The sequence below is a fragment of the Anthonomus grandis genome, chromosome 2 (assembly GCF_022605725.1).
Source record: "Anthonomus grandis grandis chromosome 2, icAntGran1.3, whole genome shotgun sequence".
Lineage (NCBI taxonomy): Eukaryota > Metazoa > Arthropoda > Insecta > Coleoptera > Curculionidae > Anthonomus > Anthonomus grandis.
Genome location: NC_065547.1, coordinates 38,561,298 through 38,579,574, shown reverse-complemented (window position 1 = coordinate 38,579,574; position 18,277 = coordinate 38,561,298). Strand labels below are relative to the sequence as shown.

At 31.6% G+C, this 18,277-nt stretch overlaps 1 protein-coding gene across 2 annotated transcripts in view; it reads left to right on the top strand.

Moving 5' to 3' along the window:
• LOC126746305 (protein son of sevenless) overlaps window positions 1–18,277 on the top strand; it is a 79,929-nt gene that overhangs the window by 25,767 nt on the left and 35,885 nt on the right. For both annotated transcript variants that reach the window (XM_050454493.1, XM_050454486.1), the window contains exons 10-20: window positions 1,594–1,739; window positions 1,800–1,962; window positions 7,909–8,042; window positions 8,095–8,223; window positions 8,289–8,445; window positions 12,969–13,132; window positions 13,191–13,290; window positions 13,339–13,521; window positions 13,577–13,691; window positions 14,923–15,089; window positions 17,833–17,994. In XM_050454493.1, coding sequence (XP_050310450.1) covers window positions 1,594–1,739; window positions 1,800–1,962; window positions 7,909–8,042; window positions 8,095–8,223; window positions 8,289–8,445; window positions 12,969–13,132; window positions 13,191–13,290; window positions 13,339–13,521; window positions 13,577–13,691; window positions 14,923–15,089; window positions 17,833–17,994 — 1,620 coding nt within the window. The remainder of the gene's footprint in view (window positions 1–1,593; window positions 1,740–1,799; window positions 1,963–7,908; window positions 8,043–8,094; window positions 8,224–8,288; window positions 8,446–12,968; window positions 13,133–13,190; window positions 13,291–13,338; window positions 13,522–13,576; window positions 13,692–14,922; window positions 15,090–17,832; window positions 17,995–18,277) is intronic.

Sequence of the window (18,277 nt, the reverse complement as noted above, 5' to 3'; positions counted from 1 at the left end):
GGTTAGATTTTTTTAAATTTAAACGTTATTAACTCCAAATTGTGTAATCATATGAGCTAGATCTCGTTTGAGAGAGCGTTTCTTACTATACTTATATTATAAACAATAATAATATACAGGGTGGTCCATCGAAAACAGTCCAGCAAGGTTTGGGACCTTGGGCCTGGAGTCTCGCGGACCACTGTATAGAGAATTCTTAAACGTAATAAAGGGCAGAAATATAAAATTCAACTTCTTCAAGAATTAAATGAAGATGATAACGACCGCCGTTTACAGTTTTGTAAAATAATCTCCGAACTAATTTCAAATAATCCCAACTATCTTTTAAATGTTTGCTTCTGAGACGAGTGTTAATTTTTTCTTAATGGCACTGTCAATCGTCATAATTGTCGGTACTGGTCCGACACGAATCCAAGGATCTACCATGAGGTTTATACTCAACACCCTCAGAAATTAAATGTTTGGGTTGGTATTTTTGGTGATCACATAATTGGACTATTTGTCTTACCGGGAAATTCAAATGGAGATACGTACTTAGACCTTTTGGAGAATTCCGTTAACCCAGCATTGATTGAAATTATAAAAAACAACCAACGCTACCATGAAGAAAATGCCATATTTCAGCAAGACGTGGCTCCTCCCCATTATGCATTACCAGTGCGGCAGTCTCTAGATGAAAAGTTTCCTGGTAGATGGAATGGGAGAAGGGGTGCTATCGAATGGCCCGCGAGATCACCCGATTTATCTCCCCTTGATTTTTTTTTGTGGGGACATCCGAAATCGAAAATTTATGCCACCCAACCTGAATCGTTAGAAGATTTACGGAACCGCATCATTCATGAATGCCAACAAATAACATCCAATATTCTTCACAATGTCCGGGAACACTTTGAACAGTTACTGTACTATTGTATGGAGGTAAACGGCGGACATTTTCAACATTCAATAAGATAATGCGTAAGTACTAATCAATAAAATTAAATTAGATTCGCTGGAACCCGCAGCTCAATTTTAAAAAACAGCGCTATTGTAAAGAAAATTGAATGCCCTTTTAAAAGATGTATCACAACACACCTCTTCCCATTTAAAAAATAAGGGTGAATATTGCCCCCGCTAAGGGGTTGTGGGGTTAAAATTTTAAACAAAAAATCGTTTTTCTAAAATCGACGGGTGCGAGCGGTTTTGTTTTGTAAATCAAGACCTTTAAAAACTAGCGCTAAAAGTAGTAAATAAAACAATGGTATTGTTTTAAAATCTTTGACGATCTGTCATACTGCGAAAACTCAAGTTAGCAATTTCTTCAATCACTTCAATCACTTGACCCCCACTCTTATTTACGATTTTGAGGGTGGTTGCAACCCTCGCCAAGGGGTTAAAAGTATTAAAAAAAAATGCCCCTAAAATTAAAAATCGACGGGTCGGAGGATTTTTAAAAAGGTCCCAAACCTTGCTGGAATGTTTTCGATGGGACCCTGTATACATTTAATAGGAGATGCTGTCTTACAATAGTGTGTATTATCCAGGATACCTCTAGACTGGATTAGTTCATTTGACCTTAAAATCCTAAATTAATAAGTGTATTCATTGTTTTAGGTCGAAATAAAAGACCACGAAGACACCGACGAGGTAAAAAACGCCTTCGAAATCTTACCTAGGCAAAGTCCCAGCGTGGTGCTATGTGCAAAGTCCGCCGAGGAGAAAAACTCCTTGTTGGCCGATCTAGTCATGTTAAATAATAGGTACATATATAGATTCCTTCTGCACTTTATTTTCCCGTAATTTCCTAATCATATTTTTAGGTCTATGTTAGAAAGAGTTTTAGATAGTATATTGTCAAGGATAGAGCAGCAGCACCCTCTTAAGTTGCCTCCACCCGAACTTTACAAGTTTGCCGAACCCGACTCCAATGAAAATATCATTTTGGAGCAGTTGGAAAACGGGGGCGGGGTGCCTTTAATTAAGGTAAATTTCTTCCACTATATTATGCAAGAGTTAGCATCCTTACAATATATGTTGATGTTTTAGTTCACAGAACGAAATAAAACTTTCTTTTAAAAAATTGGCAAAGCTACAATATACGCGAATTATATTTATAAGCAGGTTAAATACATTTATTTAGTCCTTATCATGAGTTATTCAATTTTCTAAAGATAGTATTAAATTTAATGCCTAAAAGATTAATCACGAATCAGTTTCAATAAATTATTTCCCTTTTTTAAATGACATCCTACTTTAACTTTCCTACTATTAACCGAAATACAAGTAATGTAATGTCTAAATATAATCTATATAGATCTAAAATCTAAAATAAAATCTCTAATAATCTAAAATAGTCCTCTTGATCCATTTGAAAATGAATATTTTGATTTAATTTTAATTACCTAAGACAAGCTAGAGCAAACGCGATAGTGCAATAGGTGCGGATTTTTAAGAAGATGCATCTAGAGTTGGTCCCTAAGATCCTGTCTACTTGCTTTTCAGAATTTTTAATAATTCAGAAATTTTAATTGAATTAATGTAAATATGCCACATAAGTCTGGCGCACCTGAAGTGAGAGCCATGGAAATATGACTCTAACCAAAAAAAAAGTGTATGTATTTACTTTTGTAAAATACAGTGATTTTCAAAAAAAATAGCCAATGAGTTAATTATATTTTTCTAAACGTTGTATTATTTATTTAGGTTATTGTTAGGAGGTTATATCTTTTACAAGCTTAAGAAGAAACTAACAATGAACATTTATGCCACATAATTTTACAATTTTGAGAGTTTTTTAAGTATTTTAAAATTTCGATGCTAAGGTTGGATGATTATCCGGGAATAATTCTAATAATCTAACACGATTTAAATTAGAATCCGTTTTCTTGATCCTGGAATAACATGAGAAATTGTTATTTATATTAATTTAAAATTAGAGACATTTATGTGTCAGTCTGCTTGTTTATATAATAAATTTAAAGCGACCTCTCAGAACCAGCACTTTGGATGAGTTAGGAAATATAACTTATATAATTAACATTAATATAATGTTAACATCTTTAAGTATAATAATAATTTTAAACCTTGAAGAAACTTACTGAAATAGTTGAACCATTGAAAGCTCAATTCATACCAAACTCACTACTAGCCACAAAACTTAAGCCTCACTATGTTTGGTATCAAATATTTTTTTATATCTGAAAGGTCTTTGTGAATTAATCTAAAGTTAACATTTGTTTCAAAATAGCTAACGTTATTATGTTTATTGAAGTGATTTTTTTTTAAACTTACCTTTGTAAGAAAAATTCAACAAAAACAATGTGGCGCTTATATTTTCAAATTTTGTTTATCAAAAAAAATTAAATTTCTCTTCTGTCAGTTATATTTAAACCGGAAACTCTTAATAAGATTAAGAAAATGAACATTCTATTTTATCTTGTGGCATACACATTTCCCACTAATAAACTATGCACATTTGTTGCATAGCAGTTTCATACACTACGAAATTTCTTTGACGGTCACACAACAATTAAGTGTGTTATTTACCATTATACCAAAGTCTATCCTAAAGTTTACTGAATAAAATACAAATTGCTTCACTGAGCTCCACGCGCCGAATTACCTATTCACCGCCCCTCACTTCATTTGCCGGGCGACGCTCCAACAATCGAATCTGTTGGGTTACACAGTGAGTATAGTTAGCGTTTTATTACTAGTTGTACCGGGTGGACTCAGTGGACTGGCAACTTATTATAATCTATTATATTAAAATGTCGACTTATTGTTCGGTAGACAGTTGTTTTACAAAGCGTGGAAGTGGTTTGATGTTTTTTAGATGTCCGAAAAATGAAAATATATAATAAAATATATATTTATATATATATAATAAAATAACAAATAAGAAATAAGGGTAACCAATTACATGCCAGGTTATAGTACCTCTCTGTCTTGAGAGGGTGTGTTGTGACCAAAATAACGTGCGCAGTTTCGTTTTCACTTAAAATAAAATATGAAAGTTGGATTTTGGTCAACTTCTTATTTTATTCTTATATTATTTTGCTATATAAAAGCGTTATGGAACTTTTGTACATTTAACTTATTTTATTTTTATTTTATTTCTTATTTTACTTTATTTGTCTGTATAAATCCAGCTTAAGAGACTACATTGTTTACATTTTAAAATGGCAAAATATATTTTGTCCTTCTTTTACAATATTGCACTTTTGCCAGAGCTATTTATCCGCTTTTTAAGTATTAAAAAATGTAATAACTTTTAAAGGTTATTTGAGTCGGAAACATAACTGAGCTTATAATGAAAAAAAACGAATCGAAAATTAATAAAATTCATAGAAAAATCGACTTAATTTAAAAGCAAAAATATTAATAAAAGCAGCAGTCAAAACAAAAATATCTTGGAGCATTAAAAAATTTAGTCACTTCGGCAACGTTGCGCTACAGTCTTACGCACGTTTTACTATTTTTCAAGTTCTGTCAAAAATTATGAATGAATGAATCCCGAGCGATGTTGCCAAGTAATTAAAACAAATAAACGCTTTAAATTATTGAGTCTAAAGGCGTATTTTGTGTTTAGAGTGTGAATAGAATGTTTTATCAGTTTTTTGTTGTTTTCGTACTTTTTTGGAGAAAATTAATGCCAAAATAAACGATCATGGTGCATTCTTGTGTAGTAAAGAGAGTAGAGCATTAAAATCCAAATTTAACGTTTCATCGGTAAGTTTATTTGTTTACGTTTAAACAGCAAAAGACTGTTGTATTTTTACCACCAGCGTCGTCACATGAAAAATATTAAGGTTAATTAATTATGTAATGACATTTTTCGCCTATATTTAAAATTGCACAACAGCGACGAAAACAACACGTATAGATATAGAAAATTATTTGTACAGTACACAATCCTAACCCGATTTGTAAGGGAGGGAAAATGAAAATTACAAATTGGTCGATTATTATTATATTATTTGCACTAGTGCATAAGCTCTACCCAACTGGCAACAAACCAAACAAAAATTAATTGAAAATATGCATTGTTGCCAAGGGGTACTAACAACACTTTCTCCATCCTGTTCTCTCTCACTACTAATTTTAAAACAATAAAATTCCACATTTTTGGGCTGGTTATGAATGAAACATTACGTTATTACTTATAATGTCTTTGGTAATGCTATTATAAGTCTGATAAAATAACAAAAACGTCAAAAAGTGTAGTAATCAATCATTTAAAATTCAAACATGTCATTACTTAGTAGTTATGTCTATCTTTAGTTGTTAAGTTTAGTAACAGTAATATATGCATTTTTTCACACAAACTTTTGACTTTGATTTAAAAATAAATCCTAATGAAACCAGTCGTACCAAAACAACCTTTAATAAGATACCTAAGTACCTAATTATTAACAAAAAAAATTTAACCATTTAGTTCTTGAATTACGTAAACTTTGATAATGTAAATTTAGTTTGGTGGCTATAAAAAGAAATAATTTATAGTATTATCAATTTACATATTTTTTCCAAGTAGGTACCTTAAATAATAATTTTATGCCAGATAATAAAGTTATTATAAAATCGTGCTCCGTCTTCCCCTACAGTTCGAATTAGACGAAACTCGTAAAATAATAGCTATTTTTTACCAGAATTCCCATTTACATTTTTTGCTAGTTCCTAGTCGGCGAGGAGCTCGGCGGCCTGCCTTTGAGGTCGAAATATAAAAGGTTTTTCGCCGAGTGAAGCAACTTGTATTTTATTCAGTAAACTTTGTCTATACCAACTATTTCAACTGTTGAAATATATAGACTTTGATTATAATATATTTTAACGTTTTTCTAAGAATCTTATCCGCATTGATTACATTGGCACTGCCGCTCGAATAAGATGTGCTGATACGGTCTAATTGCATCTATTTAATAGCACGATCAAAAATTTTAATAAATTCAGATCGCTGATAGATTGATTCTAATATTCATTGCTGAATTGTGTATATATTCTAGTTATAGTTTTTCTTAAAAAATGTTTTACTATACTTGGGTTACCGAACAGATGGAGTGGTCACGTGATCGTTCTGCGCCGGAGGTGTAGCCTAGAGCCTCGATAGGGTTCATGACTTGGGGTTTTATTTAATTTTATTAGTCGAGCGGCTTTAGATCGTTTTGGTTGAATTTTCTGCTATTCGAATATTTGAATCTTCGCAATATTGAAAAGTTGAGATTATGTTTATTTTTTTGTTAATTTGTGCTAAGATTATGATCATAAAATTATATTTTATAGTGACCGGGTTCATCAGAAAAAAGAGCTCCCTGAGCGCTCGATTGTTGCTCAGGTATGACAATTTTTATTGGTCCTTACTATTATAGGCAAAACTTCCAGCGCTCAGGTAGCGCTCGGTTCTGATGAACCTGGTTACACGCTAAATGTTTGACCTGGCACGATTACTTAAAAGGATTACCTATCCCTTTTCGGTAAACCCCAATATATTAACATAACTTTGCATAACAAAATACTTAAAAGGAATTATTATATCATTACCTGGCACAACCTTAAAATCGGTTTGGACCCATTTTACAGGCGACCGTATTATATTTTAAAAAAAGGTCGATGGGCGGGCCTATATTTCGCGCACATCATTTACTCCATCTGTTCGGTAATCCGACTATACTATAGTTACTACAGTTTTAGTATTAAAATTCTTATTTAAATTCTTTTTGTCTAAGCAGGTTTAAGAGTTAGAATTTAATAATTGTTATGAAATATACTTATTGCTTTACTAGATAATGGATCAAATATAGATCAATATACATAAGTATCATACTACAAAAGAACCTGTTTTAAACATCATTATTTATTTGATTTAAAATTTGTTTTGGGAAATATATTCTTTCGAGCCTTCATAGAAAACTAAATATTATCGAAAAGTTGGTAGTTTTTTTAAAAAAGAAAATTATCTTAAAAAAAGTTTTTTTCGCCCTGTTCTCGGGAACTAAAACGTCAATATTTATTATATTTTATAAGCGATTAAATGTAACGATTTAAGGTCTTAAATGACGTGTGAGAGATACCACTGCTATTTGTAAAACTATAAATGCTTACATTACCTCTATTATTTATCGTGCTGTCAAATTTCTGTTTCATTCTAAGCTACTAGGTTATTATTAAATACATTATATATAAATGTAAAATTCGTTAAATTTTGTTCCTTGGAACTCGGTAAAATAATAAGAACTTTCCAACACAGCTAATATAATTATCATACAATATCAATAATCTATTTTTCAGTTTATTTGTCAAATAGAAGGCTTCGCGTGTTTTTTTTTTTAATAAGTAGTAAGTTGTAATCCTTAAATTTAATTTCACATAAAAAAAAGTTAAAATACACAGAATTTAAAAAACAATTTTAAATAATTAATACATAGAATTTTAATCCTAGAATAGTTTTAGTTTCGGTACATTTTTGCTCTGCATAGACTTTAACGAAAAAAGATAATAAGTATTATTACATTAAATTAAAATATTTCGTGACTTTCTTTATAAACCACAATTCTTTAATTTCAGTGAAAAGATTAATAGTTACTATCAAACGGTATTCTTTTTATTTGATTCATTTAATTTTGCAATATTTCCTTTCATAAAAAAATTATATTAAACTCTGAAAACTTACTGCCCATGTAGGCTTGTAGAGATCTTTTATAATTATATATTATATGAAAAAGAGTAACTCAGTATAAAAAAGAAAAGTGCTAAAAACTTTTAATAGGTTATAAAACAGAAATATAATCTTATCGCTTTTATTATGATAATACCTTAGAGTTAATTCAAGCCCCTATAAACTTGTGAAAATTGGCCTGTTAGGTTTTACCTTCGAACGCCAGAAATTACTTAATATCGGGAAATTTTTGTTTTTAATACAAATGTTTTTAGGGTGCAACATTGTACAAACTAGTCGAACGTCTCACCTACCATATTTACGCCGATCCAAAGTTCGTGCGAACGTTCTTAACTACTTACCGGAGCTTTTGTTCTCCCAACACGTTATTAGAATTACTTATAGAAAGGTAATGGTACTTTATTTGTGATTTTTGAATTGTTTTATAAGAGAATGTTTAGGTTTAATATTCCTGATGCGTCAAAGGTGTACGAGCAAGACCCTGCCGACGCTGATAAAATACAAAAAAGTAGTCAGAGAGAAGACTGGAAAAAGTACAAGAAAGAGTATTGCCAACCGATACAATTTAGGTAGTTACTTGTTATAATAAAAATGTATGTATTTAATAATTATTATTATTATTGTATATTTGTAGGGTGTTAAATGTGTTAAGGCACTGGGTGGATCACCATTTTTATGATTTTGAGCGAGATGCAGAATTGTTGAAAAAAATGGAAGACTTTTTGGACTCAGTTGCTGGACAAAATATGAAGAAGTGGGTGGATAGCGTAAAAAAGACTATTAGGAGGAAGGTGAGTAATTTTTTTTCATATTGCATTTTCTTTAGATTTCCTTTATTGCCAACATAAAGTTACATATTAACAGTTCGCAACAATTTCCATCAAACGTGTCAAAATTGAGTATAAACTTGTAAAAACAGTGATTAGCAGGATAATTTAGCTTATAAGCAAAAATTAAACTGCTAGATCCAGAGAAATATCGACCGTTTGGCTTCTCATTTGCTATTTTACGGATTTCCTTTTCTCTTTAAAAACGAAAGTATTACTTTGAGCAAAACATAATTAGTCAGGCCTTTTTTATATTTTCTTAAAATTCTTATTATTTTCAAAATATATTTAACTTATTTTATTTGATTGAATATTTTAGCGATTCGAATTTGGCATATCATCGAGTTTGAAATGGTAGAATTTATAAATGAAATGTTGGGATATGTCACACAAGAACTGCTAAAATGATTCCAGTTCATTAAAAAGAAGTTCCATCTGACTTTAACATTTACCGTCTGATTTCTTACTGAGTACTTACATCAAGATTCTAGAAAAAGCATACAGATACAGCATACAAATTAGGATTGTAAATTTTATAAATACACACTTTCTTTTTCACAAAAATCAATGATTTCCAAAAAAAAAACAATATCCTTACTGGTGAATTAGACAAAAATAAGTTTGTTGTAGCGGTATATATTGATTTGCAAAAAGCCTTTGATACCATAGAGCTTAGACACTGGAGAAAATGGGCTTTCGTGAAACATGCCATAAACTATTACACTTATCTTACTTAACTTACACTATACAAAAGGAAGAAAGCATTGTATTGTGATAGGTGCCTAGTTGTTAGATCTAGATGTAGTTCAGGGTTCTGTATTGGGTTGGGTTGGTCTTATATGTAGAATGTCTTAAATATTTGCTGATAAAATCAAAATACCTACTGTATTCTGATAACACTGTTTTAGTATATTCTACTGAAAATGAAGATAAACTAGAAAGAGCTATTAATGGTGATCTGTGCTATAACAAATTAAGTATAAATATCCAAGAGACTGTACATAATTCGTATTCAAAATGGAAAACGGCTCATAGATCCTATAAATTAAACTGAATAATATCCTTCTGATAAGTGTAGACGAATACAAATACCTAGGTTTAATAATTACAAATAAATTAAGTTGGGAAACACCTATAAAAAGTATCATCAGTAAAATAGTTTCTTTTATAGGCGCGGTAAGACGATGCTCATCTCAATTAAATTCAAGAGGTAAATAAATGCTGTATAACAGTTTTATTGAACCACATCGACGATATCTAATTTGAGCCGCTCAGGAGCAGAGTGGCCCAAGTGCAAAAAAGGAGTTTTGAGATAATTGACATTAAATTTTTTTATAAAAAGTCAAACGGTAATTTGTATCGTAAAAGATTTATTTATTATAAGTTTACAACTTTAATAATAATAATATGGCACATAACATTATATTGGAACAAAATAATTTCAAAAAACATGTTTTTCTGTAAAAAAAAACCAGTTGGGCCACTCTGCCCTTTAAAATTATTAAAAAAAAAAAAACAAATTATAGCAGTTGAGCCTCAACGTCTTGTTCTTGTGTCGCAATACTTTCATCAACAGCATTCTCACTGGTTGTCAAATTATAATAAAATTCATGGGCGATTGGGGGTATAAAGCACAGAAGTCCTTGAAGGTCTTTATACTTCAATTTTTCGATAGGTCGGCCTCTGGGATACAAAACATCTAACTGGAAGGCATCCTGTCTCATCTGTTGAAACTCTGTGCGTTTTTTAGTGACATTCACATTGTAGAAAAGAGCGGCATCATTATTAGAATATTTGAAATAAATATTAAAAGGTTCCTTGGATTTAAACTCTAGCCACTGAATTTTTAGCCAATCGACTTTTACATTTTCTTCTCCTTTTTTTCGATTGGTTAAAAGTTTTTCCAAATTCACTGTACTTCTAAAGTCACCACTTGGCATCTTTACTACTTTAAATTTATTGGTCTTTTTGGCACTTAAAATTACTTTAATCTAATCATCTGGCAAAAAAATGTCTTGGAAGTGGCGTTTTTGCTTTTCAATCAGGCCAAAATCTTGGTCACATGGCAAGTAGGAATGACCGGACACAAGAAATTTGTCATCGATAACTTTTGGACTGAAGTTATCAGAATAAGTCATGTACGCAAAATTGCATCCATTTTTATGTTTCTATTCTGGCCTCCGCACTGGTCGCTGTACATAATTAAATTGGGAGTTTGTACATAATTTTTGACATAATGCATGATACGTGAGCCTATTTCTTGAGGTTCACGTGATGCAATTCCCTCATGCCAGAGGTACATGTACATGTACATGCCAGAGGTAGAAGTACATGCCTGGTTTGTAGTTAGGTTATGGATACCTAAACAATATGTCCATAACTAGCTCTTGTAGTAGGCTACCCCTGTAGAAATATTAGGCGTAGGTAATGTCTTCATAAGATCAAATGCAATAGTCGTTGCGGAATTTGGATCATATTTTGGATCTTCTCGCATTCCATTTCGAGCTGCTTCTGCCTTGCTTAAATGAAGTTCTTTTCCCATTTCCACTTTTCTTTTATCTTCGCCAGTTAAACTATTTATTTTTACCTTCATAGAATCACATTTTTTGCACGTGTCAGTTGCAGAATACCGGAAATGAAGATTAAACTCTTCGTTAAAAATGTTTGAAAACACAAATTTTGACACTTTCTGTTCACACTCATCACTTTGCAAATACAAGTTGTATAATTTGCCTATGTTTAAATCTGGTGATAGATATTCCCGGTTTGGATTTTTAACCCTGCTGTAGTGCGATTTATACTTGGCAAATTTGTTGACAAAATGTTTAACATTATCAATATCCACCTGATTAGTTTTGTTTTTAGGGGGATGCTTACCTCTTCTATCTATAGGCGGTGTAGTATGCTCGCCACACCTCTTTTTATTAATTAGAGCTCTGGTCAAGCGACCATCCGAAACCCTCAAAGCATTTTTAAAAAAAAGTTTACAGACAATAACTTCATCTCCAGTTTCTTTGGGCAGTTTATAAATACGTGACTTACTACGTTTGTTTGGATCTTGAGAATGCGTGAAACGACCCTTATTAGATACTGTTACTTGGCCATTGATATAAGATGTCTGTAAATTGAAATTTGATAAACTGTAAAAATTCTCGAAGATGCGTTTTCTTTCTTGGATACTTAGTAACAAGTGGCATTGTCTGGAACAATTGCATTCTCCGTTAAAAAAAGTTTTTTCTGCAGCTTCGTTTCCCCTGTAGTTAAGGTAAGATTTTCCGGAGTTTCTTGCAACTTTACTTTTTTGCCTTTTCTAACCTTCATGTTTTGTCTTTCTTTTTCTACCTTTTTTTCCTCCACGATGTTGGCATTAGGTGCAATGTTCTGAATCGACTCTCCAGAATCACTTTCGGACTCATCATCCGTTGGCGGGTGAAAATCCGAACCAGAGTCTATATCAAATTTACTGGGTTCGGCTATGCTAGAAATATCTGACATTCTCTCCTGAAACAAATGAAAATTATCTTATAACTTATGGTTATAATTATTATGGTTATGATAAGCCGAAGCCAAGTCACTCCCTGTAATTTGTTTTTATTTTCAGGTTATGTTTTTTTAAAATATTATTCTTAGCTTATTACATGCATGCCATACGTAAACTTAATATTTCTAACTTACCTGTGCTAGCACATCAACAGATTTGCAAAAATTGTTATAATAAAATATTTATTTCCCGTTTACACTCGACAAAATATAAAAACACTGACAACGAAAACGACAACTTTTGAAAAGTCAAACTGGCCCAACTGCTATACCAACTGTCACTTAGGCCACTTTTCTGCTACATGTTATGTAAATCCAGTATGCCGGCCCAAGTGTACTAAGAGCGCCATCTAGTGAATATTAGAGAAAGGTCAATTGGGCCACTTTTAATTTGTAAATAATAATACGGTATCTACGAATACCGGCCTATCTGAAATATGTAATTTTGTCACTTGGGCCACTCTGCTCCTGAGCGACTCATTTCATGTTAGGGTAACACAAGTGTGTCTCTATTTGAAAAACAACTAAGACTCCAAAATAACGCAATAAAGATAATCTTTTCAATAAGTACAAGAACACCAACTAAAACAATTTACAATATGTGTGATTTAATAAAGTAAAAAATAAAATAATAATACTTGAACTTTATATGAAATAAAATATAACACTAAAAAAAACACAAAAACAATGTTGAACCTAAGCAAATTAATGATAAGAGAGCAAATAAAAGTCTTGAAGTAATAACAAATTTAATATAAATAAACTAAATAATTTTCCCATATAGGTACAAAATTATTAGGTTGAAAATTTTGTCGAAATAAATTACAGTGTTTATTAGGTTTAGGATGAAAATTTAAACTATGAAGCCTTGAGCTATTAAGGGCTTGGTGCCAGTAACTGTTTTAAGGTCTGAAATAAACTGTTATTAAAAAAGCATGTATTTTCAGAAAGAAAACGATAATCAAAGGCACAAAAACGTGATAGCATTCGCTGAAAGACCGCCGCCGATAGAATGGCATCTACCATGTACGGAAGAAGATTATGGAATACTCACTTTACACCCTCTAGAAATCGCTAGGCAGCTCACGCTTATTGAATTCGATTTATATCGGTAAAACCCACTTTAAACGAGTCTTGCATCAATGCTGAACTAAATGAGTGCTTTTCAGGATGATAAAACCTAGCGAGCTAGTGGGGTCCGTATGGACGAAGAAAAACAAAGAAGTCACTAGTCCGAATTTATTAAAAATGATCAAACATACCACTAATGTAAGTATAAATTAATCATTAAAAAAATTATTTCAATAATTATTGTAGTTTACACGATGGCTAGAGAAAAACATAGTGGAAGCGGAGAATTTCGACGAAAGAGTGGCGATAGTGAACAGAATCTGTGAAATTATGATAGCTTTAAACGAAATGAACAATTTCACGGGAGTTTTGGCGATCAGTTCGGCCACACAGTCCGCCGCCGTACATAGGTTAAAATTCACCTTTCATGTAAGCATTTTGTTTAATTTTTTTTTCCCAAATTTGCAAAAATATTTTTATTCAGGCCGTCACGCAACATTACAAAAAAGTTCTGGACGAATACGGTAAAGTGGACGACCATTTTAAGAAGTACCAAGAGAAGCTTCGGTCTATTAATCCGCCATGTGTACCATTTTTAGGTGAATAAGTTTAGCTTTTTTAAAAGGATATATTATTACTAATTTCCATTACTATTAATTGTTGTCGGTTAATCTATACACTTTTGTGGCTTTTAATTTTCGGTATACCGTTCCATCATGTTTTTATTTTCTTTTGAAACTGTTATTTCTGCCTATGTTTCTTCCGTTTTATAGGGAGTTATTTAAGCATCATTCCACCTTTGAGCGAAATTCTGTTCGCAAGGAAATATATATTTATGTTAATCCATATTCACTTACTACGTTTTAAATTATTAACCCTAATCATCCATTTCCATTTTTTGCTCTGTCTCCAACTATACGGTGCCCTTATAATTTTTATTGATGAAAACTGTCGTTTGTATCTTCAGTTTGTAAATTGGCTTTTTTTAGAAAAGTGATAAACAAATCCACACTACTTTTATTACGGTTTATATATTAACAAAGGAGAGTTATTTAATTTTCATTTTTAATTTAAAAGTCTTTATTTTCCTATTCATATTTCACCGATAAAACTGCCTACGCTAGATCACAGATATTTGATTTGATTACTTGACTTCTAAATTTTTGGTTATATTTTGAATATTTTTTTGTTTTAAGCAAAAAACCTGTTATAATATTGATTTTCTTATAGGAGTTGTTTATTTATTTTTTGATTATACTTTATGGTTCACTACCTGATTCCTCCTCTGTTTAAAAGTTTATTAGGGCTCTCTGAGTTACTTTAAAGTATTTACAAAGCGCCCAAAGGAAAGTTTGTTGAAAGGCAGGTTTTGTCGACTTTCCTTCTATTTCTTTAAAAAATCGTACGCAAAAGATTATTTTGTGTGTTATTATTGTACGAAACTCGCTATATAAGAAGATACAGTTAAATTTGAATGATTAAAACATCTTAGAAATTAAACAGCGCGAGTGAATATCGTAGGTTTTATCAGTCTAAATACTTCTCACGGGAAAAAAGGGAAAAAATTATAATTTTATCACATAATAATGCGAGTCCTGCCAATAATAATAAACAGTAATATTAATTAAATTATTCCATGTAATGGGGTTTACTTTCTCTATAAAGTTAATTGGTATACTTGAAGGATAATAATACATATTACTTGAGGGTTGTTGACGTGAGACAGTTTCAAAATGGTGCTACTCAATTAACTACGATTTTAATTATCCTCATCTCTCTAAATATACTCGGTACTTGGCTATATGATTATTAATATTTTTTTAATGTTAGGGATGTATTTGTCGAATATTCTTCATATTGAGGAGGGGAACTCGGATCATTTACCAGGAACTAATCTGATAAACTTTTTTAAGAGAAGAAAGGTGGCAGAGATTACTGGGGAGATACAACAATACCAGAATCAGCCTTATTGTTTTAAAGTGGAGCCCCAGATAAAAGTAAGTAGTGTCTGTTGTAATTTTTTAAGCGGTTGGGCAGAATAAAGGCTTATTTTATTTCTTGGTAAAACAAATACAGTATTGGCCATAATAGTTGGAACTTTTGAAAATTTATTATATTTTGTGGGCCTTTTAATTAGCATTTTATTTTCTTTTATAAAGTTGTTGTACACGAAAAACTAGTGTTAATTAATTTAAATGTTGACAAAAATTCAGCACCAGTAGCAGTTCGGAATAAAAATTTAAAAAAAGCTGGACAAAATATTTGGAACTAAATGATTTTTATTCAAAAACGACATAAAACATAACTTATTGAAATCATAATATTTTAATTAATATTTGGTATGGTAACCCTTAGCATTAATTACTGCCTGCATTCTTCTGGGCATTGATTCAATCAAATTTTCAATTATTTGTCTGTCAATGTGAGTCCAGGCTTCAACAAGCTTATGAAATAGTTCATCAGCATTTTTGACTGTTCCAAATGCCCGAATTTTGCGATCCAGATGTTCCCATAAATTTTCAATCGGGTTTAAGTCTGGACTCTGGGCCGGCCACTTTAAAACTGTGATGACAACCATTCTTTTACCAATTTTGACGAATGTTTTGGATCGTTATCATGCTGGAATACAAAATTTACTGGCATAGACTCAAATGTGTAAGGCTCCATTATATTTCGCAAAATATCCCGATACATAAATCGATCCATTTTCCCCACAATTTATGTATTGGCCCAGTACCATACCAAGAAAAGCATCCCCATACTATCACATTACCACCTCCGTCTTTAATCGTAGGTCGGATAAACTTTTTCTTGAGTCTTTCACCTTTTGGTCGTCTTATATGAAGTTATCCATCACTGGAAGACTGATTGAACTTAGATTCGTCACTGAATAGCACTTTTTTCCAATCTTGTACAGTCCAGTTAAGATGATCCATTGCAAATTGTAGGCGTAACTTGACATTTTTCTTACGCAGCAAAGGTTTTTTAGCAGGTCTGTAGCTGTTAAGTCCACCAGAACACAATCGCCTTCTTACCGTTCTTGCAGAGATATTGGAAGGCTCACCTTCATTTAATTTTTGTAAAATTTTGGAGGATGACCAAAAATGGGTCATTCTGGGAAATATTTAAAATTCGCCTATCTACACGGGCAGTCGTGGCTTTAGGTCTTCCAGTGCTTTTACCTGGTACCACATTTCCAAATATACGATATTTCTTAATTATTCGTGACACGGTGTTCTTAGGAACGTTTAGTCTTCGAGCAATATTACGCTGCCTAACACCCTGATTGTAAAAATCTAAAATTCTTTGGCGAATGTCGCTGGAATAGGCCTTGCCTTTTTCCATGGTAACACAAAATAAAATGAACCCACTTGCACACTGGTGTGCAAAGACTGCCTGTAAAATACATCTTTTGTAAAAAGTTCCAAGCCACAAAAATTTAAAGTATTTTTTATTGTCTGAAACAAGATAAGGCTGAAATTCTGGCATGCTTTTGTTTTACTTATAAATATGTTTTTTGATTGGATGTACAAAAATAAAATATACATTTAAAAACTTGGGAAAAATTTTAAATTTTTAAAAGTTCCAACTTTTACGGCCAATCCTGTATACTGTAATTCAAAAAATAAGAAAGGTCTAAAGAATGAAAATAGCACCTAAGATTTTGGGAAAAAAGCCTAAAATGTGTGTAATTTTACCGGAAATAACATCCCGATGGCAGAGTAGCCAATTTTCGAGTGGATTTTTTCCACCTTTTCTGAAAACCGTACTTTAAATGATGGGAAAATAGGGTCTAGTTTCAACACTAAGGTGTGAGGAAACACTAAGATGTGAGGAACAAGGGACAATGTTATTTTACGATAATTATTAAATTTAGAAGATTTAAATTGGTTAAAGTTGGAATTATAAACATTTTAAATCTTTTTCCATAATTTTAGGTGCGATTTTATGAAAAGTTGCATGATATCTTCTAGGCTTAGACTCAACCAATTTTTAAAAAGTTTATCTAATTTAATGATATTAAACAGTTATTGTTAATATTTTTAAAAATATCTCATGAAATTTTAAATTTGGAGATTGGGTTCGTTGGCTATTCAGATGTACTCAAAGTATTTCGTAGCAAATAGTTTTCATAGTTTTACAGTTTCAATACGTATGCATATAAATTGTTTCCATTACTTCTTTCCAACCAGAAATGCCTTATTCCAAAAAAACGTAAACCACAACTTTCTTGTTATATCGTTAAGCACGATAAAATGTGCACGAGTGGCGTTTTAGCATTTCAGCAATATTTCAAAGGATTTCAAATATATAGTAGTTACTTTTTCCTTTCGGCCTGTTTTACGAAATATATACGCAACTTAATACTCCGTTAAAACACTTATCAATTATTACATACTTATTTAATTGCTAACATCTAAAATTTGGTTTAGTTATAATTAATAATGAACAATGGAATACGTTTTGAAGTCTTATTGCATGTATCTGGCATGTTAGGGTTTTATCACACCTTGAAGTTTAAGAATGTGGCAAGTATATGACAGTTTATTAAAGTAAGGTCTTTTAAAGTAATTAACTGAAATTTTTAATAATTAAAAGAGGTTTTTACAAAATATTTATGCAAGTAAAATGTATGAATTGTATGAAAAATACTCGTTCTCCTTTTGGGTTTATTATATTACTGCTAAATAGGTACTTTACTTTAGTAGGTATTTTATTAAAACATGTCATTATTTTTAGAATTTCTTAGAAAACCTTAACCCTTTCGGAGACATGTCCGACACGGACATCCAAAACTACCTCTATCAAAAATCGATGGAAATCGAACCGAGGGGAGCCAAGCAACTACCGAAATTTCCTAGGAAATGGGCTCATTTAAGTTTAAAAAGCCCAGGAATTAAGGTAAAATGTTAATAAAGCACAACAATTAAAATCCACAATATCTCAAAAACATTCAACTAAAATTATGGTTGCATGGTCGAATTAAGGCTTCACTGGACCTACAAATGGCGGCTTTCATATATTATAAAATATAAATTTATAGCGGAAAAACTTACTAAAACATTTATGACGCAAATTTTAAAAAAGTTTTTAAACATCTTTCACATTGCCAATTTTGTGCTTGGCATCATTTTAACAAGTATGGGGTGGCCCAATTTGTTCACTGATTGTCCTAGACTTATAT